Genomic DNA, 23,092 nt, shown 5'->3' with positions numbered 1-23,092 from the left:
AAAAAAAGCAACAAAAGTGTCCCTCGCGGGTCATTTTGACCCAGCCATATGAATGAATGGAATGTCCGAAAAAAACAGCATTTTTTTATTTATTTGATTTTTTTTACTATATAAAATCTGACGCAATCCAGAAAAGATGCATACCCAAACAAAGGGCTCAGACTGCAGAATGTCCCCAATGCACAAAAAACTCACATACCCACACACACAAACACACACATGGCACACACACTCCCATTGAAACACATTATAGCATTCATGATGTCCCGGGGTTATTTTCCCCCGCCACTGGAAAAGCATGGAATTTACGAAAAAACTGCGGATTTTTTATTTTTTTATTTTGTCACACTTGAGCATGGAGCACACACAAAAAAATTTGAGTCGATTCGAGGATTCTATGTGGGTGTAATAAAAAAAGCAACAAAAGTGTCCCTCGCGGGTCATTTTGACCCAGCCATATGAATGAATGGAATGTCCGAAAAAAACAGCATTTTTTTATTTATTTGATTTTTTTTACTATATAAAATCTGACGCAATCCAGAAAAGATGCATACCCAAACAAAGGGCTCAGACTGCAGAATGTCCCCAATGCACAAAAAACTCATAGGCTACAACCAACTGTATTTATCTTCATCCGCCCTCGGGTCATTTTGACCCAAAACTCATTTTTAAAGATTTTTTTAAAAATCGAGTGTTGATCTTTATGGTATGAGACTTTGTTACATTTGTCATATGACTTGGGTCATTTTGACCCGTCACTGGAAAAGCATGGAATTTACAAAAAAACTGCAGATTTTTTTTATTTAATTTTGTCACACTTAGGCATGGAGTCGATTGAGTCAATTCGAGGATTCTATGTGGGTGTAATAAAAAAAGTATTACACCCAGAAGTATTACTTTCATTTTGACCCGGCCATAGGAATGAATGGAATGCCCGAAAAAAACAGCATTTTTTCATTTATTTTATTTTTTTGACTATACAAAATCTTACACAATCCAGAAAAGATGCATACCCAAACAAAGGGCTGAGACTGCAGAATGTCCCAATGCACAAAAAACTCACATACCCACACACACAAACACACACATGGCACACACACTCCCATTGAAACACATTATAGCATTCATGATGTTTCTGCTGTATATGCATGTGTTTGGATTAAAATTCAGTATCAACAGTATATGCAGAAATTGTGTCTTTCTTTGTTTTGTTTTGTTTGGTGAATAAATTTATAAAAATATACTCATTTTCATAAAAAATATTCAGAATTGAATGTGAATAAAATAAAAATCACCAAAAAATTATAAAAAATAAAAAAAAACCTACATAAAAAATTTGAAAAAAATAAAAATGGACCAATATAAGCTTTCTGGACCAAAAATAAAATTACTGTCATTTTTGGCCTTCGGGTCATTTTGACCCGTGAGGGACACTTTTATAGGTTCGGGAGGGACAGATGAGGGTTAAGTACAATACTCAAGTAAATGTACTTAGTTACTGTCCGCCTCTGATTAAAACATAAACAGATATTTATTTCATAACAATTGTGTCTATACATATAATTAATTGTTTTTCTCTTTTTTTTTTTTTTATTATAAAATGGAATGTTTCCTTAATGTTCTCATAACCAAGAAAATCATATTTTTTTAGACATTTAAAAAACTGGATGTTTGGAGAACATAATGTGTTTTTAACTTAATAGAAACGTTAGGTTTTAGAATATATTTAGTTGGCTGGTCAGTGAGCTGCCTGTGTAGTATATATATATATATATAAAAATGGACCAATATAAGCTTTCTGGACCAAAAATAAAATTAGTGTCATTTTTGGCCTTCGGGTCATTTTGACCCGCGAGGGAAACTTTTGATAAAGGATCGGGAGGGACTGATGAGGGTTAATGACATTTGTTAGTACATTAACAAATACGCTTTTAATCATTGTATAATTTCTGTTAAAATCACTTGTAGATTTTTTTAATTGTATGATTGTATAAACTGAAAGTTAAGTGACAGAAATTTTGAGTTTAATTTACACACAGTATTAAGTTAATTTGATGATCAACATTTTTATGTCAACAGAACACATCAATAATATTTGAAACTTCAAAGGTTTAATTAATAATATAATTCAATAAATTAGAATTTTTAACTTGCAATCATGCATTTATTTAAGTTGGTAACATGTCTGACTCATTCTTTAGAGTGTGGATGGGAAGGCAATTCAAATACATCAATCTTAAAATCAGGCCTAAATATACTTGAGTGTGGTTTGATCTTGGAAGCATACTGTTTGATTCATTTGTTTTGTTATCTTGGCAAATCTGAGCACAGTTTGGGACATTATTCAGATCTGGTTTGAAACTCAAGATTACCAGGACTTTCCTCTCAGCTGTACTGAAAAGACCAGTTTGGCATGAATGTCCATGCTGGGTTGCTGGTGGAGCAGCACAGCCATGTTATTCACCACCAAAATGTAGTCTGTTTTTGGTAAAGCTGATTTACCAAGGAAATCTGGGAAAGAGGAGTTCAAATGTCTTTGGCTAAACAGCCCCCTGATTAATCAGCTAGCTTTCACAATGCTCTGTGAAGTGGTGCTCATTCATTTGAAACTTTATTTTGCAGTATTTGAAGATCTTAACTCCCTTATCAACTCTAACCCCTGGAGACATTTCTATCTCCCAGCAAATAGACTAAGCAAAAGGACTGAACTCAATCTGAATTTACAATGATAGGATGCAATCTCACACTGTGGAAACGTCACAGTATTCTGCAGTCATCATTTCAACATCTGATGGTTTTATCTCATTTAGTGGAGTTAAATCTCGATCTGCACTTCCTCACTGTCAGTGAATAATAAATGTTCATTTACAGTTTATGAGTGTGTTGTCTGTAGTGCCTCCTTGTGTTAGAATAACGTACTGAAAGTTAGAGATGTTCCCGTTTGTTCCTGTTTTACCAGATTTAAGGTTGATTTGTGTGATATACAGAGAAATGCTGAGGAATAGCAAATAGCTTTTATGCTTTTGAAATGGGAGATTCTGCTAATTGACTCGTCAAAGCAGGTTTCTGTAGAGAGAATTGTGTCAACCTTGAAATAATGAAATAAAACAAGAGCACATAGTGTGCTTCAGTTCTTAAAAAAATATATATATAAAAAGTGTACTTGCAGGTGATATTATATTAATGAAATAAAAGGCCACTTAAAGGGATAGTTCACCCAAAAATTCACTCTATTGTGCTCAACAGAAAAAAAGAAATTAAAAAAAAGAAACTCATACCGGTTTAGAACAACTTATGACTAAATGATGACAGAATTTTTTATTTTTTTTGGGTGAACTATCCCTTTAAGTGGCCTTAAAGAGTGCAATTTTGTGACTATGCTTTATTTATTTATTTATGACTTAAGTAGACTTTTAAAATTGCACTTTGTAATAATGTCACTTATTTTGATTTGTTTACTAAACTAAAACTAAAGCACATACTATAATATACTGTATTTGACTAAACTGCAATTACAAATGTGTAATTACAAGTACATTAAAATGCATGACATACAAGTTTCAATACAAATTACATCAAAGTATATTTTAATTCACCATAAATGCTTGTCGGTACATTTGAACAATATTTCAAAGACAGCAGACGCATTGCATATAAAGACGTAATGAAGTCCTTCTTAAGTAGCACAGAAAAGCACTCTTATGTTTAACTATTTACATTTAATATAAATTGAAACTATACATTATTTAATTGTAAGTAACATGCATTATATCCAGTTCGTACTTAAGTATATTATTTTTAAAGTATTATTTCCCTAATAAGTACTCTTTATAAACATATGCTAAATTGTACTGTTTTTTCACAAGGCATGGCAACCCTGTGGATTACGACTAATTTAACACATTCCCTTTCTTTGTAGTTCAGTGTTAAAAGTGTAATGTTTGATGCTGACTTTTTAAGAACTTAAAAGGCTCATATCATGAGGAATCCAATTTTCATTCATCTTTTGAAATTAAAAAGCTTGATGTATTATGATAATATACTGTAATTTTCAGAACTTCCTCCCAAGTCTATTGGAACTAAGCTGCAAAAATGACTGTGAACTTCACACATAGACATCACACAGATAAATGCATCAACACATCATTGTCCAAAACGTGACTGATAGGAGAGGGTGGGAAATTGTAATGGTAAAAAAAAAAAATGCTAATATTATAAATTGATAAAAAAAAAAATACAGAGTATAAAAAGTATGATATGACTGTTGAAAGTGAAATGAAGCATAGACTTATGAAAAGAGATATTATAAAACAATTTGAGGTAGAACAAGGAACCTGTTGTCTGTCACACTCTGCTGAAGAGATGAATTGGTGCTTTTCTCATGACGCCGTCTAGACATTGTCTTTGATTTTATCAGTGATGTGCTTCAGAATCCAGTCAAGACACAGAGAACATTAAACTGCCAGCTGAATTAGTCTGACTCTGTTTAAAGTAACATTCTGGGTTCAATATCAGTCGACCGCATTTGTGGCATTATGTTGATTACCACAAAAATTATTTTGACTCATCTGTTCAAACCTTTGACAGAGCTCTTGTTTTTAAGAACAAAAAAAATGGAGGTTACGGTGAGTCACTCATAATGAAAGTGAATTGGACCTTAAGAGCAGAAATGTGAAGCCTATAATATTACATTTAATTCTTCTGTTAAAAACTTCTGTATTATTTGATCTGTAAAGCTGTTTAAGTAATCATTTTAACAGTTGATTTAGGCCTCTAGGACTGTAGCTGTAATATTGGATATAAAAGGTTTTTATTTTTCACCCTAAAATCATTTTACCCACATATCGTTTACATCTTATGTCTGTACTGCTGTGTTGGAACAGTCACAACTATCTTTGAGTTAATTTAGATTAAAAAAGTGACCAAAATGTCCAAATGGATGAATTGTTTATTCCATCCATTTCAACCAATTTGACCCAGTTAGGACGATTTGTGACCCAATTGTGAACATGATAGGTTAGCATTATAACAACTTGGAAGCAACTTGGAAGCACTGCCTCCTCTCGTGAGACTTTGGGTTGTATTTTGCGGTTACAGTGTTCACAGTCATGCCGAAACACCCCCCTTTGACACTTTTTGACCTTTGAAAATTATGGAAAATTCACATCTATTTAATACTTTTTTATGGATAAACATCCATTGACATGCTTGCTGGCTTACATCCAGAAATGATAACGCACTTTTAAAGGATGTAGGCGTATCTACCCACCATAATTCAGTCTGATGAAATGCTCTGTACTTACATCTACTTTTAAAAGTGATTTCATGCAGATATACAGTAGGCATAATTTGAATGTAAATGATTCTATAGGACCATATGAGATGGAGTTCTACTGGCGATAGAGTCTACTACGCTTTATAGTAATAATAATCTTGGGTAATCATGGCTAAATGGTGTTGTTAGGCATAACAGTAGAGTTCACAGTATTCACAAATGTAGCAAATTATTTGGCATCCATCCACTAGAACAAGTTTTCCCAATGGGGGTTCATGAGGGAACTTCAGAGGGTTCACATAAGAATGTAAAATTAAAATACGTCAATGCGGCTCTAAAAAGAACTCTTGAAAATGTTGTTGTGATAAAGCTTAGTGTGAAATCAAATTAAATAACTGTTACATGTTCAGCTTACAGTGTTTCCAGCGTCTGAGTGCCTCGCTTCCCAGTGAATGCTGATTCTCATGAACTCCATGTGAGTTTAACCTACGTTTTTGAGAACGCAGTGTGCTCCAGGTTCATCTTATTTATGCATTTGCAAAATTTCCAATGTTTCTGTGGATATAAGTTTACAGCATTTCACCAGTATTCCACCAAAATAAAAGTATTGACCCAAAAATTAAGATCCTGTCATTAATTACTCATGTCGTTCCAAACCTTTAAGACCTTTGTTCATCTTCGAAACACAAATTAAGATATTTTTGATGAAATCCAGGGGCTTTTCATAGACAGCTATGCAACTAACACAATCAAGGCCCAGAAAGGTAGTAAGGACATCATTAAAATAGTCCATGTGACATCAGTGGTTTAACCGTAATTTTATGAAGCTACGAGAATACATTTTATGTGCAAAGAAAACAAAAATAACGACTTTATTCAACAATTCTTCTCTTCATTCTCCACTGCATTCTAGAGAGTACATGCGTGTGATGCTGCTGACGCAGGAGCTGTTCCTTGTTTACAAGCAGAGGAATGCCCATTGTTGTGATACTCTCGTGAATGGCAGCGGAGACTGACCAGAAGAAAAGAAATCGTTGAATAAAGTCACTATTTTTGTTTTCTTTGCGCACAAAAAGTATTCTTGTAGTTTCATAAAATTAAGGTTGAACCACTGATGTCACATGGACTATTTTAACGATGTCCTTACTACCTTTCTGGGCCTTGAATGTGGTAATAACATTGCTGTCTATGGGAGGGTCAGAGAGCTCTCGGATTTCATCAAAAATATCTTAATTTGTGTTCAGAAGATGAACGAAGGTCTTACGGGTTAGCAACGACATGAGGGTGAGTAATTAATTACAGAATGTTCATTTTTGGGTGCACTAAATCATAATGACATATCAAAATGACATAAATCTTAGCAGAGGCGGACAGTAGTGAAGTATTTTTACTTTACTCAAGTAAATTAAAAAAGTATCTGTAGTTTATCAGAGTGTTTTTCTTTGGAAAACTTTACTTCACTACATTCCAAAGCATAATGTCATACTTTTTACTGCACTTTATTTCATAAATAAAAGTTGTTGTTTGTTTTACCTTTAATACTTAAGAACATTAAAAATGTAGTACTTTCTTGTACTCAAGTAAATCTTTGAAATACTTTTACTTGAGTAAAAGTAAGAAAGTAATAGATTTCTAATGTAATTAAGTATTAAATTATATTTATTATGAAACGTAGTGCAGTAAAAAGTATTACTTTACTTAACAATATTATGCTTTGGAATGTCGTGAAGTAAAATTTTCTAAAGAAAAACACTCTGATAAAGTACAGACACCTGAACAGCAGAGTAAAAATACTTCACTACTATCCGCCTCTGAATCTTAATAATGTAACTCCTTATATATACAGTCAAACCAAAAATTATTCAGACACCAGATACAATTTTTGATATTTTTTTTTTTTTTACTAGTGGGTGCAGGACACTATAGTTCATTTATGTAAGTGAGGATAGCAAAATAAAGTAAACTGTGACATTTTATACCCAAAAATTCTTCATACAGTGGGCTACCAGTAAAACTGATAAAAATTTAGGACCAAAAATTATTCAGACACTTTGACCTGACCAAGTTTTGCTTAAGTGCTTTTTTCTTTAATTGCTAATGCTATCTTTTTACACCACAGACTGAACAAAATTAAGCATTGCTTAGTAATTGGTTGACCTAAATTGCTCTTATCTAATTGTGTACTTACATTTAACAGCTGACAGCTATTCAACCTAATTCATTCTCAAAGTTATCTGACATTATCAAGATGAATTTGTTTTGACACAGTTTAGCTTTGAGTTCTTGTTGTATTTTATGACCATTTTCTACCAAGATCAGAGAGCCATAAACATGCATATGTGTCCTTAATTATTATATCTAAGGTGGGGGGGGGTTAACCCTATGGGTTATTGCATGTTTTAGCATGGCTGGAAACCTCTACTGACCAATCAGAAGCCTGTTTTGTAATACATATGAACTATTTTTCATTTATTTGAGATGCACATTTATTTATACTCATTGTGTCATCTTGTTGCAGTTCTGTATTTGTGTCACTATGTCTTGTCTTATGCAATATGTTGTAATCTACATCATGTTGCTCAAAAATACAAACAATATTATACTGCATAATGTAATAACTGATGTGTCTGATGTCTTAATTGCGAGGTGAAATGTTTACTTGGATACATGTTTGCATAAATATTTTGTATTTAGGGCATGATGGTTTTGAGTTCACCTTATTATACAGTATAGTATGCAGGTTACGGTTTGTGTGATGCCATTGGCGCACCAGTCGGACACATGGCTTATAACCTGTTTGGGGTGTCCTGTTTCTAGAGAAAGTCATAAATAATGGCGACACACATTACATGAATATACATTCCTTGTTGAATGACATTTTATGGAAATGTTTCCTTCTTAATAAATTGCTCTGACTACCTCCAGTATAAACAATATCTATTTCTCATCTGAAGTCTTAGCTGCACTGTTGCATATGCATGCTGTGTTCATATTTATTCATGTGTGGTTGCTATGGCTACATCCTACACACATTTCTACCGTTGTCCCTTGAAAACAAAACTGGAGGTGTTAACAAATGCTGTGTTCAGACGTAAGAGAATTTTTAAGGTTAAGAGGTCTTTTAGGTTGCCTGACCCATTGTTTTTTTCTCACTGCAGATTTACTGCCAATAAGCGTGAGCGCAGTGGTTTTATTATAGCCGTGTTCTGCTAGGGAACTGTCTGCGGCCAGAATATGACATTTAGAAAGAGCCATGAGCTGCATTCAGCAGAATATTTTAACCATATTTCAAAGACAATAGAAGTAATTATGAAATTACATATGAAGATGTACTTAATGAGGAAAGAAAGTACTCTAAAGTTCAGCTAATATAAATTTAAAATACAGTTTTGTTTAATTGCACTTACAGTAAGTATCTGGAAATACTACATTCAGTTCACACGAGTATATTCTTTTAAAGTTCATTATTTCCATAAGTAAACTTTGTATATTGCTAAAATGTATTTCTTTTGATTCTGTATCAAATAATGGAGTCAAACATTGATAACTATAGCTTCAGCATTTAATGACTGTAAATGACAAACATGAATGCCAATAATTAAGCGTGTTTTTTTATTTTTAATGAAGTCTTGTAAAGTGCTGTTGCTTTTGAATTCCATGGTATAATGTGTCACTCTCACAAAGAACCACGTTTTGTATACAGAAATGGATTAAGCACTTAGATCACGAGTGACAACCTTCCGCAGTGTGTATGTGCTATTGCTAAAATTAATAAAATAACATAGCAACTCCAGCTTCCCTCTATGAAATAATTGGCTTCCGAAAGCCGAGATTCATCACGAGCAAATGTTCTCTTACTGACATCACCCTGAGAAACGATTACCGCGCTAATAGAGCTGTAGAGCATTTGAGAGTAGCTTCCGCTAGTCATTTATATCACTTTATATTCTCTTTGAACCTGCATAATACAACCATGCTAAATCCCAGTTTTATCATTTACTGACCTGATCGCTATTTGATTGCCTCACAAAACAAACATATCATTTCTTTTACAATATGTAGGTCATGATGTATTGAAATGTTAGTTAAATAAATAAGTCTACATAATTACTATCAAGAGACTGAAAGATAAGCGTGTATGGGATCCAGGTTTTCTGTGGGAATCTGAGTCCAAAGCTCTCTGACTCAACTCTTCATGTCCTCTTGCTAATTGGTCTCTGTTTTTGGAGGGCTATGAATGCCACTTAAATATAAAATGAGATGAAAAATAATTATCTATCTATCTATCTATCTATCTATCTATCTATCTATCTATCTATCTATCTATCTATCTATCTATCTGTCTATCTGTCTGTCTATCTCTTTGTCTATCATCTCTTTGTCTATCTATCTGTAGTGTTTGTGTGTGTGTGTGTGTGTGTTCATTTGAAAAGTAGTTTAATGAAAAAAAATATATATATTTTTTATTTTATTGTTTTTGGTAACACTTTATTTGAACCCTTTAAATATTATGTTATATAAAAAAGTGTTTTAATGCATTAATGCACCTTATAAAGCATTTTATGATCTCATGAACAATTGTAACCACAGTTATAATACTATATATATTCTACTTATATATGTATTACAATTATAATTATAATTTATATATTCATTGTTATGCTTTTAGCATAATGCTTTATAACATATGACAAGCAAACAAATCTAGCAAGACATATGTAAAGTAATTAAACAAGTCATGAAATTTGCAAATATTATAATGCATTTTAAATTTGGTTAAATTTCATTTATGAAAATATACTGTATAATGCATTAAAACATACATTATAAATGCCTTTATAATGCATTATACATGAGTGTTGCCCAGTTTTGTTTTTTAAATAATTTGTTTAATTTTAGTTAAACAATAAAATAAAATTTTATTTAAACATTAAATAATTTTAAAAGCGACTTATTAATTGCTTTTTTTAACCCATTTGACAACTTTTCTTTAGCTTCTTATTTTTAAAATCAATTTATTGTTACATTTAGCTACATTTTTTTTTTACATTTTTACATCAATTTATTTTATTTAAACTTGTTTATGTATAATTGTATCCTATAGAAGCCCGTTTCCGCCACTGAATAAAAAATAAAAGAGGTAATTGTGACTTTTTATCTCACAATTCTGACTTTTTTTCTCAGAATTGCGTGATATAAACTCGCAAATTGCGAGACATAAAGAAAAAAAGGCAGAATTGCGAGTTTTTATCTCGCAATTGTGTTTCGGAAACGGGCTTCCATAGTATCCTCTTTTTTTTTTTTGAAAAATTTTTTTTCACTTAAAAAAAAAGAATTAAGAAGGTCAATACTTTTAAAAAATCTGTTTATATATTTATTTACATTTTTGTACTTGCTAATAATAAAGCCACTGGGAGTTCCTGGAATATTGGGGGAAAATTAGCTGCATATGGCAGGTTTAACAAACAGCTTGACGTGATGTGTGATGAAAGGTGCAGTATTCTCTCGCTCGGCGTGCGAGAACAGGCTTTGATGCTGTGTGTTTGTATCCCTGCAGGTGCCTCAGGATGAGTGGGAGGGTTATCCAGGGATTGAGAAGGACGAGGAGATCCCGTGTCGCCGGATGCGTAGCAGTAGTTATGTCAAAGCCATGGGAGACGATGATAGTGGTGAGTCTGATACCAGCTCCAAGACGTCGCCTCAGAAGACTGTGCGGTCCGATGCCCTTGTCCTTAAATCAGCCATGCAGAGGCCACATATAGACACCCAAAGGTAAGTCTCAATAGATCTTTATTGTTCTCATTTTCAATGCTGAGCTGCCCACAGACTGTCTTGGCCGTTGTTTATCCTCCTGCCTTATCAAACTGTTTCTGCTAAATTCAAAAGCTTGAGTTGTTTCCAGGGCGTTTGCAGAAGTGCTCATTAGAATCAGCTAGTTGTGAAGTGTAGATTCTGTGGTGTTTGAGCATCGCTGAGGACAATATTAATGTGCAGAGAAATTGTGTACTGTATGTTCTCTTAATAGTCTTATTATCTTGTGTGCTTTAGACCATATTCAGCGCAGTCAACAGCTTATGAGGCCTGGCCACAGGGTGTAAAAACGTATTGTAGGGTTGTAAATTGTGTAAAAGAGAAATTATAGTTATAGTTTAACTCTAACCCTGTATGACTTTTTTTCACAAAACAAGATACTTTATAAAAAAATCTGTTTGTTTTTTTGTCCTTGCAATGAAATTCAGTGTTGTTTTATACTCCATTTACTTTCATTGTATGATCATAAAAGTGTTACAAAATAACTTAGTTTGTGTTTTGCAGAAAAATAGACTTGTACAGGTTTGGATGGACATGAGGGGGTGTGATAAAATTGACATTGTTTTGGTGAACTGTCCCTTTAAGGATGTATATTTTTTTTATTTCTTCAGAAATAGTCTAGCTGAATCAATAGAAAATTTCCTGATAAAGTAACGCTGATGCACAAATCTGTTTAATCAAACTCTGAAATTCTATGTTCAACTGAAACTGCCTAGATCTGACATCAAATCTATTTAAAATCATTTCTATTTATCAAACAATTCTTAAAAATGGATCATGGTTTATACTATACAGTAATATTATACATTAATCTTTTCACTCTTACTCTATATAGGCCTACATATGGAAATGTAACTGAGCAGAAAAGTACAAAGTTTCATTGAATAGTACTTGAGTAAAGAGCAAAATAGTAGCATAATGAAGTAGAGTTACTGTAGTACTTTACATCCCTGCATGGCCACACAAGGGAGAGCAGACTGTTAAACTGAATGAGGGATTTTTCATTCACTGTGGTGTGATTGTGCATGAGGGTAGTTCTTCTTCTTATCTGAATGATATATTATATATGATGTTTGTAGCTCAGGAATAGTTCAAACTTAGAATTTGTTTGTGGCTCTGGTGGATCAGTTTAGGCTCTGGGTGATCTGGAATATGAAGTGATGGGATTGTTTTTTTTTTTAACAAATAGTTGAATCCTGTGCTTTATTGCACACCACACCTTTATACATTTTACTTCTTTTAACACCCGATTACTGTGTTGTCATCAGCATATTTGAGTGTGGCTTTAACTATTGGCACACGTGTCACATGTTCAATAAATTACTATTTCTAAAAGGCATATACAAGAGCAATATCCAAAATGTATACGCATACATTACAGTAGAGCAGTAAGGAATTATATAAATAATTTCCACACAATATTTCTTTCTGTTTAGATTATCATAACTTTTTATAGTTATACTTTTATTTTATTATTATTAATATAATTTTAATTGAACTCGTTGAACAGATCGTTGTAAGAATTGTATAACAACTCTCTGGCAACCACCCAAACGCAACACCAACATCAAACAACATCTTCTCTAGGTTTTCCAGAGAGCTTCACAGAGCAGCTGTCATTCACAGCTTGGCTTTTCAAATATACATCAGCCACGCTTCTGGGCACTTTAAAACTAGAAAAGTGACAGAACTCACTCATGCCATCTCAGTATCCAACAGCATTCTTTAAAGCCATGACTCCTGACGATAGCAGTGATGCAGATGTTGGTGTTGGATTTGCAGATTTGGCCCCATACAGGTGTGTTCTAGGAGCTGGAGAGTTGCTCAGATTATGATTTATCACCATGGAGCCCTTCCTGAAAGACGATTAACCCACATTGCCCCAAAGACTGTGCTTATAATAAGTGCACTATGAGATGTTATGGGCAAGAGACACCACTAAATAACAATAGGGACACTTAATTAAGACGTCTCAGGGCTTAACTATCATCGACTCTTGTCTTAATGCAATTGCTGGTATGAAATTTTCTGTAGTCTGCAGAAGAATATTGGATTTTGATGCTAGGAGTGTCTCAAATATTACAGAGCTAAAATATTTTAATGTTGCAATCCACATAAGAATATTAAGGACAACATGATCAAATCAGAGTTTGTTGATTGTATTTTAGTGAATGTCATATCAATGTTGTCTTCCTGGTTTCATAAACACTGACAATAAAAGAGGCCTGCGTTTTTGAGTGTAGCATAGTATAAAGTATGTAATGTTGTACTGTAATCAGAAAATAGTTTTTCTTGTACACTGAGAGGAAAAAAAAAAAAAAAAAAATAGTCAGTTTTACAATTAATTTCAAAGAAACAGCAAAGTAACACATTGTATTACATTTGAAGTTTTGACGTGATCAAAATTGTGCAGTGACCACATAAAGACAGAAATAAAACATAATCTATTTTATCTACAACTTCGAAAACTTTTTTTACAGTGTAATGAGGTGATTTGCCTACTCTTTATATTTTACATATTCAACCTGAATGATGGTTCAATAAAAACCTACATTTAAAGTCAGAGAATTTCTAAATCTCTATTCATTTTACTTTACTTTACTTTTCATTTATGCCTTTGCTGTATTGACAGACTGAGAATGGCAGTACTTGCAATCAAAAAAAAAAAAATATATATATAATAAAAAATAACAAAAATATCTGTCACTTGATATTGCGACATGGGCACGTAAAATACGTAACGTGAAATGTACTGACAGAGTAAATAAGGTCATTAAGTAATCTAGAAAAAGTTATTGGCAATTGACTACTTCAAGTAACTTTCCCAATGCTAGCCTACAGCATAAAGTTTGGATTTTGTTGATACACTGTCCAGACAGTCGTTTTTATTTGCTGTCAGACTGATGATTAGAAGGGCATCTGTTTGGGTGTGAGGCGACATTGCTGAAAATGGAAAACAACATGAGGCACAAGGTGTCTAGGTTGCTCCAGAGACACCATCAAACTCTGTATTTCCCAAAATAGTTGCTCTATGTGTGACTTTGGTGCCTACAAATCCTGCAGACTCAGAAACCCGGAGCTGGGTTCATATAGCTGCTGATGACACATTCATTTTTACATTTGTGTTCTGAGTGAGCACTTTCTTAGCAAGGGAAGGTATCAGTTACCATGTCAATTACCCATTCTAACTTACCCACAATTCTATGCTGTATCTTTTTGAACTTAAAATTATGCCGATTAGATAAACTTAGAGTAAAATAATCTTTTATGTACATTAGGTAATAGGTTATTTTAAAGAAAATTTTCACTTAAAAATGAATAGTTCACTGTTTTTTTCTCTTTCTCATGTTGTTCCAAACATGTTTGACTTTTTATTTTATTCTGTATAACAGAAGTTTTAAAGAAATTATTGGTCTTATGAAAGTAAGTAGGAAATGACAAAACGACCAAATTGTTGGGATAATTTGATGTCCCTGATATTCATTAGGGGAGATAATTTTTTACATCTTGATGAATGGCAGTCCTAGAAAAACTTGGTATCTTGTTCAAGGGCAACAGGAAAAGGCGATCTTAGTAACTTTCCAGTTCACAGGCCACACTAACCCTAAGATTAACCATTGACATTTTATAGACTCTGTCGAGTCTGTCGGCCGTTGCTCCTCGTTTTATCATTTAGGTGCATGAAAGTAAAGCACCAACATCATGTTACTTTCTCGTTTTCAGTAATTTCAGTCTAATCAATCAGCTAACAGCTAGGGAATTAATGTCTATTATTACAGATAATTACACACTTAAATGACAGCTTCTGTTTTATTACATTCTCGTGCCGTACCATGATCTCCATTCAATACATATTATTAAAATAGGGCATGCACCCACACAATTTCATTCACTGCATTTTTATTTTTAAGGCCTTTGCTTACATTTAAAAAGATAACAATACCAGTAATAGTTGATTTTGAACATTACACATAGAGTTCATTTTCTCAACCTACAAGTCCAGTTTTCATTTCTGAGTCTTTCCTTCATGAGTAATTCATAGTAATTCTGACATCTCAGAATAACTTGTGCAATAAGTGCACTGATTTTGACTCTAGGTTTAAATTGGGTTATACTGTATTATGATGGCTGAGATGAGTTTGCATAATACAGGAAACACTGTGACCATCAAGTTCATCAAATTCCTTCCTTTTTTCATTGTCAGGATATTTCATAAAAATTTAAAGGAGAGGTACAAGTCTTGGCTGCTGTGTGTGGTTATAAAAAATAGTGAGACAGAGTTTGAGATTATGCCTGCGTCTTTTGGATTATGTACATTTTAAAGGTGAAGTGTATAATGTTATGAATGACTTAATTTGCAATGACTATTTGTTAACCATTTAAAAGTTGATTACCCTGAAAAGTTTGTTTGAGCATCCCAGACAGCCAGACACAGCAACATTGGCTCAATCAGTGGTGTGAGTTTGGGTATCAATGGTACAGTATCTGTTTGCCAATTAATGGCAGAGAGAGGAAAACCTGTTTGAAAACAGTCGTCTCAGAAATCACACACTTCACTTTTGAGGAAAAAGAACCAAAGTTATTATTTTTCTTGTCATGTTTATGTGAAAGTAGTTGAGAATTCACACATTAGCTGCTGATGAGAGAACTGAGGTTGAAGGGAACGCTGTCGATGTTTGAGATGTCTTGGCAATGAGGAAGTGTTAGAGGCTTCAAAAATGTCATCTGATTTCTCTTTCGCTCTTTCTCTCCTATCCATATGGTTGCCTGGTATTTTCTGCTGACAGATAGTTGCTGTCTATGGTTTTGGATTGAGACTAGAAGCACTGATAATGTGTGTTCTGAGGCCTCGCTGTAACGTCACATGATTTTTCCCATGACGGTTGCTCTTTGTTAGGCCATCACACCAAAAAAAATTCCAAGCAATAACCAATTTGGAAAAATAGTAAAAATAAGATGGTTGATGCTCATTATTGTCCAAAAAACAAGCATAATGTTTGATTTTTCATTCGCACCTCTGGGAAAATAGTTTGCTTGCTGCATCTTCATTTTGATGTGTATCTGTCTTCATATGTGGCTTATAAGATTACACACTGAAAATGTCTTACATTTGGGTTCATGACGGCAAAGCTGTTAACCAAGTCACTTTATCTTAAATCATATCCTCAGAGTTTGCCAAAAGTTCACCATTGGTGGTTATTGCAGAGTGACCCTTCAATCTAATACTGAATAGGTTACTCTCTGGCTACATTAGTTTTTGGTTATTCTCTCTATTTAGCTCTGGCTACCACTTGCAAACAAGGAGAGATATGCGCCCTCACCCCAGCGTGTCTCTGGACCCAGCAACCAACTTCAACCCTCCACAGTTTCGCTCCAGAAACCAGAGCTACATGCGTGCAGTCAGTACCTTCAGTCAGGCAAGCTGTGTCAGCCAGGTGAGTCCAACCACTCGCAACACCACATGGCACTGACACACAGGTACAAGCAAGGACTATCTACGTACAGTAAGTGGTTTCAAGCAGAGGGCTTTGGTCTGAGATGTTCTGCTCTTTTCTTAGATTGCGTCTTGAACTGATTTGGAGAGTAGACTTTTGAAGACTTTATGCTACCTTAAGTCGAATGATCTGTGATTAATCAAGGGGTGTTGACTGATCATTAGATGATCCAAGTTTGTCCAAGTTGGTTTAGGTGGAACAGTTGAATACTTCTTCTGGGGTCTTGTACAATCTGCTAGGTTATCTTGGTTAACTTGGTTGGAGTTGATAGATGACCTAGGCTAAGCTAGTGAGGAATAGGTTGGGCTGATTAAATGTTCCAAAACCTAGTTTAATTTAGGGGGTTTAGGTGGTTGACCAGCGTAACTACCAGCTGGTCAGGTAGAGAAAGACTGAGAAGTTAATCTTGGTCAACCTGATTAGACGTGGTAGACATCTTTGGCTAAACTGCTGGAGATATTAAGCTGATAAAATACATTTCCAAAAGCTAGCTTGATTTGGGTGGTTAACCAGCAGAACTACCAGCAGGGTGGACCAAGGACAACTTGAGAGGTCATCTTGGTCAACTGGATTAGAATTGGTAGACCGCCTTGGCTAAGCAAGTGGGGGATATGTTGAGCTCATTAACTATATTCAAAAACTTGATTTAGGTGGTTAACCCCCATATTACCAACTGACAGGGCCAGTGAGACCTAGTACCTGCCTGGTAAAAGCTGGTAGACCATCTTGGTTAAGTTAGTGGGGAATAGGTTGAGCTCATTAACCAGCTTGATTTAGGTGGTTGACCAAAAGAACTACCAGCTGGGTCATTCCAAAGACAAATCGGGATGCCATTTTGGTCAACCAGATTAGAATTTGTAGCTTTCCTTGGCTAAGCAAGTGGGGAATATGTTGAGCTGATTAATTATTATCCAAAACTCAGCTTGTTTTAGGTGGTTGACCCCCCCAAAATACCATCTTACAGGGCCGATACAGGCCCCAGTACCTGATCAGCCTGGTTATAGCTGGTAGACCATCTTGGCTAAGCTGGTTTAGCTACTTGACAGTGTTCCAAAAACATTTTGAGCTAGTTGACCAGCTTGACCACCTTAAACTTGAATGTTTGTTTGTTTGTCCCAACAGAGTTGTGGAGATATTTATTTAAGAACATAATGTTTTATCATGTTTGGTTAGAGAGACAATAACTTGATGTGGTTACCCTTGCTAAATTCTGTTCATACAATCAATTGCTAAAACAGGACGTCAGAAAGCTGAAGTCAAGGTCTGTTGAGCTGTGGTAGTGTTAGTTCATGTGGGCTTTGGGTAGGTGGCGGTATTATTGATGGAGTAGGTTACAATTGAGATGTTTTGTGGAGGTTTTATAGAACATGCAAACTGTCAAACACATTGGAAAATGTTTTAATTAGGGTAGGGAAAGTGTTCAAATTTGTGTTGTAGTTCTAGGAAGAGTTAAAAGCAGTAATTTAACAGTTACATAGACTATATATCTTTTAGCTTAATATTGAAGTTGATTTAGGAAAGTTAGCCATCATCTTCTTATGCTCCGTTTATGAAAATCTCTGTTTTCTTGCTGTCTGCTGCTGTTGACTGTTTGTGTCATTTTCCCTCCGAAAGTTCTTCAAACAATCTGCTTTTCTTCATTTACATATTATGAGATTATATTCCAGTTTGAAATGTTTTCTCTTATATTGTTGCTTTTTGACATAATTCTACTGAGACGCTCAAGGTCGGAAATTGCCAGTGGTATATTCCTCCTGCTAACACTCCTTCATATTTACTGTGCAAAGGGGAAGAATCAAAGTGAGAAAGAGAAAGGAAGAGGAAAAATTAAGGACTGCTATTCCTGTTTTTGTCTCTCAGGTGAGTGAGACTGAGGTCAATGGCCAGTTTGAGTCAGTTTGCGAGTCCGTTTTTAGCGAAGTAGAATCCCAGGCCGTGGAGGCCTTGGACCTGCCTGGCTCTTTCCGCACTCGAAGCCACAGTTACCTGCGTGCAATTCAGGCTGGGTATTCCCAAGATGACGACTGCTTGCCTTCAATGACATCTTCTACTGTCACTTCAACTCTCAGATCCACAACAGGTAACCGTATGCCTCAAATCCCACCTGAGAGAGAGAGAGAGAGAGAGAGAGAGAAAAGGCTTAGAGCACATACCCGCCATACATTCAGCACATGCTGAACTACATACTCTGGCATACCTACATATGTACAGTGGGATTCCCTTGTGCTTGAGAGATGACTGACTTGAATGTCGTTTCTGTCAGCTCCTGTCTGTTGTGTGTGTTTGCTTTTCTGCGTCTGTGCTCCCCGAGTGTTGAGAGACAGTTGCCTGCAATTCCCTTTGCACGAGTCATGTGTCCTTTTCTGGGCTTGTGATTGGTTGGGTCCAGTGGTAATGACAGGCTAGACTGGGGGTCAGAGGGACTTAGGCAGAGACACAACTCAGCATGCTTTTAACTAGCACAGCTGTCCAGAGCATGCAACACACCATGGGCAAGTATTTTCACGCAGCACAGAAAGTCAGGTTAAGGTTGGGCAGGAAGGCCGGCTTTAGACGTGTTCACAGTCCTTAAATTTTAAAAACGTGTCTATTTTCTGTCTTCTAAATATTGAAATGGATTAGCAATTAAAAAAATACATATTTTGGTTTGGTAAACTTTAAATGCTGTTTCAGTCCTGAATGCACAAAGCAATGACTGTGAACTACATAATCAATTTTATTTGATATTATGTGTTGCACAAAACATCTACATTAGTCAAAAGAAATTCACAATGCTTCAGAAGTCAAATCAAGATATTTACTTGAAAAACTAGTGAAATTAAAGTTTTTATTTTTCAACTAAACTAATTAGAGCAATAAGCACTTGTTTTTGAGTTCTCTCAGAACAAAAATTTAAAAACTAAATGCTAATGCTAATGTCAAGTGTTTAAGGCATAATATTTAGTGAATATTAGATTATTTTATATATAGATTATTTATATATAGTTACTTCTGTATGCTAAGCCAACCTCTCCACATGGTTAAATGCTTTATTTTATAGAAAATATTAGTTTATTTAAAAAAAAAAAAAGATGTCTGTTAACCACTTAATGGCTTGGTTTATTATTTTAATGATTATATTGCATTATATAGCGTTGAATATTTAGTAGAATATAGTAGAATATTTTCGCATTGAAAAAAATGTTTTAAAAAGTTTCATCGTAATATTGCATGTGAGCAATTTTTCTGTCATTTAGGTTTTGGTGGGTTTGTTAATGCGCTAATTGAATTATGATTTAATAATCTCTGTATGAATTCAAAAACTGGAGGTGAAAACAAATCCTATTATCCTAATCCAGTTTTAACAATAATCCTAACTAATGAGTAATTTTCACAACCTAAATGGGTTTAGGAAGACCTGACAGAGCAAGTGTGGAGGTTTTGTGCAGCACATACTCATGAGTAAGTGTGCATCACGTGTCACAGTTTCTTTGTGCAAGCAGAATGCCGCCTCCGCACCCTGTCCCAACACCCCTGCTGTGTTTGGTGTACACATGGAGTAAAGCTATGAACCCTATTGAAATGCCACAAATTGATGTCAAATGACACTAAAAATGCTTTTTTTTTCAGTTGTTTACATTTGAAAACCAAAATGCTAATTTGTTTTGTATGATTTGTTTGGTCGCTCTAGTCAAACTTTGTTTCTTTTATTTAATGTGGGCTTCTTTGTGTTTGTTATTCAAACTGGAGTTTGATTTGATTGGACCTTCATACTGTCAAAAACTCATACTGACAACACACCGAGGACTCTAAGGAGAAAGGAGAGCTCTCCAATCCCACCGTCTCACTCCGCTGAAGTGCTTTCACCACATATGGCTCTGTATGCAATCCCTGTCAGCTCAAGTCAACCGGCTGTAGGACAAAACCATTTTCTCAAAAGGATTTCATCCACTCTGTTTCACTCGGGAGGACTTCTTGTTTCAGCAGTCCTGTACTACTTTGGATTTACAAAGAGCACCATAATTTGTGTATGTGTAGATTCTAAATTAGATGCTTTCTTCCCTTAAAGACTTTTAAGAAAGTTCAAATAATTGCTTGAGCTCTGGTATTGATGCTCTCTGGTTCTATAGTTAATTCAAAAGCAATGACCAATCAGAGTAATGTTATCAAGCATATCCCATAAATTCACGAGTAGATGAAGCTAAATTTAGTTGCCGCTAAAATCATTGAGTAAGGTGTTGGGTGTTCTGTGATGGTGGAGAGGGAGGGTGGGCGTCATGGCCCCTCGTTGGCCATCACAGGAAGGAGATCCAGGGGAAAAAAAGCAGCTGGAGAGATGCCTGTCACAGGTATTATAATGTCAACACGCATACATCTTTCAATGGATATGTGTGTTTTTGCACTGCCTTCTCAACTAAATCAGGATTAGACCTTTGAAAGACACATCACTAAAGGTCAGATCCAGTGTTCAGTTGCCAAAGTAGCAATGCTTTTCGATAAAAGGCATTTCAAAAGTATTTTATTTTTTATTTTTTTATTTCAGAATTAAATGTTGTTGATTACCACAGAAAATTATTTTGATATATAACAAAAAAATTAACCAAAAGAAAAAAAGAAAAACGTGCACTTACAATGAAAGTCTACGGGGCGAGACATTCTGGAGAGTCTAAAATTGTGAAGCGATTTTTAGCGATGTTATCACACTAGTGTCATGTTGACGTGTAATGTTTAAGTGTTGTGGTGATATTTTTGCAATGCTTTGTATTTATACTGGTGCAATGCCTTGCCCCATATAAATCCATCGTAAGTGTAATAATATACCTATAAATGCATTATTTGTCTATTTTTACAAACTGAGGGATGAGTTTAAATTCTGTGGTAATCGACATCATGTCACAGACATTCTTATTCATTTTTTTTTTTTATGTGGTTGGGTCACTTTTAACATTTCTCTTCATTTTTATGCCAACCTTTGGCATCCTTGGAGAACAAACGTGTCCAGCAAAATGCGGTTGGAAGTAAGAGCTGGTGTGGAAGATTTCAGCTGTGATGGACAGTGGGATTGTAGCCTCTGCCTGGTGCAGCCCTCACAAAGGACTTTATTGGATCGTGTTTCTTCTTAATCCCGCCCCTATAATCTCCACATGGTCCAATCAGCTCGATAGATGGGCTTTTTAACATATTCAATAGGGTTCATATCTCCTTGCCTGAATGATTGCGTGACATGTTATTGCCTTTTCATCTTTCCTGTTGCACAAAAACAAGACAATCCTTAAAATTAGCCTTCACATTTGCCGCAATGCTCTGTGATTTGATAAAAGGTGGTTAATAGCATTGAGATATTGTTTTTTATTGGTTATGCTGTGAAGAGATGGAAAGGCTGAACAGATGAGATGTTCTTTGACGTGAGTGAGAAGGCAGTGTAAACACATATCTGAAAGCTATATGTATGTGAGTAAAAGAAAGTGAAAGACCCTGACAACACAATCTGCAATGAATTTCATTTAGTCAATTTTTAACATGAACCCTTTCATTAAACCAGGGGCGCTTCTAGCCTTTAATGTTTTTTGGATATTAATGGATAAATATTGCAGCACAATGTCATTCACAAGTTGCACATGTAGTAAAGATCTGCTTTGTTGTTGACAAATGATAGCCAAAATTTGGTTCCTACAGTGGAGGTAAATATCCACCTCATCCAGTCTTATGAAATATCCCATTCAGGGGCGTGGCTACCAGGGGAAAAGGGGGACAAAGTGCATAGGGACCAGAGGTTGAGAGGGGCCCAGAACGATGTTCTCTGGGGGGCCTAAACCCCCCCCCCCCCAAATTAATGTGATTTTGAGTGGGCCCCATAGCAAACTTAGTGCAAGGGGCCAGAATTTGTTCACTGTTGAAACACTGTTCCCACTGTTATTTTGGTGTGACAAACTTCTGCAAACGATTCCAACCCAGGCTCATTGAAAATACATGCTTGTAGCACCGTTTCTGCAACACCAATATTACAGTACGTACCTCATTGCATGTTTTGCGGCAGTTTTAAAAGTGAAATGTCCAGTGAGTGGCGCTAAAATGCATGTTCAATGCATGACCATAGCCACGTTTTTTTACATTGTTACAGGCACGTATTGCAGTAGTGCTGGGCGGTATGACCAAAAATGTATATCACGGTATTTTTCAAAATTATACCGGTTTCACGGTACATGACGGTATTTTTTTTCATGCATGACCGGGTGTTAACCATATTTTCTACTGATTGAGAGAGGAAATACTGCAGTATATTGACTTAGAATGCCCTATTTTACTGTCATGATAAGTGAATATTGTCAAAAAATACCACACTAAATAGTGACTAAACACAACCCCTTTTAATACATGTTAACCAGGAGTCACTCTCATTTATAATCACGACATCGTCTGATAAAATCAACATGCATCTACACTAAAGAGCTATGCGGTTGTTTTAGCTATATTACTTTTTTGCCTCGTGCAGCGCACTGCCTGCGTCTGAGTAACAAACTAAAAAAAAAAA

At 35.1% G+C, this 23,092-nt stretch overlaps 1 protein-coding gene across 1 annotated transcript in view; it reads left to right on the top strand.

Moving 5' to 3' along the window:
• The window catches only part of LOC107685784 (disks large-associated protein 2-like), a 129,061-nt gene that overhangs the window by 57,196 nt on the left and 48,773 nt on the right, over positions 1-23,092 (top strand). Inside the window, exons 3-5 of the mRNA XM_016482502.1 lie at positions 10,833-11,047; positions 16,365-16,521; positions 18,442-18,661. Coding sequence (XP_016337988.1) covers positions 10,833-11,047; positions 16,365-16,521; positions 18,442-18,661 — 592 coding nt within the window. The remainder of the gene's footprint in view (positions 1-10,832; positions 11,048-16,364; positions 16,522-18,441; positions 18,662-23,092) is intronic.

The sequence above is a fragment of the Sinocyclocheilus anshuiensis genome, unplaced genomic scaffold (assembly GCF_001515605.1).
Source record: "Sinocyclocheilus anshuiensis isolate Anshui unplaced genomic scaffold, SAMN03320099.WGS_v1.1 scaffold617, whole genome shotgun sequence".
Taxonomy (NCBI): domain Eukaryota; kingdom Metazoa; phylum Chordata; class Actinopteri; order Cypriniformes; family Cyprinidae; genus Sinocyclocheilus; species Sinocyclocheilus anshuiensis.
Note: the sequence above shows the minus strand (reverse complement) of the source record. Positions and strands in the feature narration are given on the sequence as shown.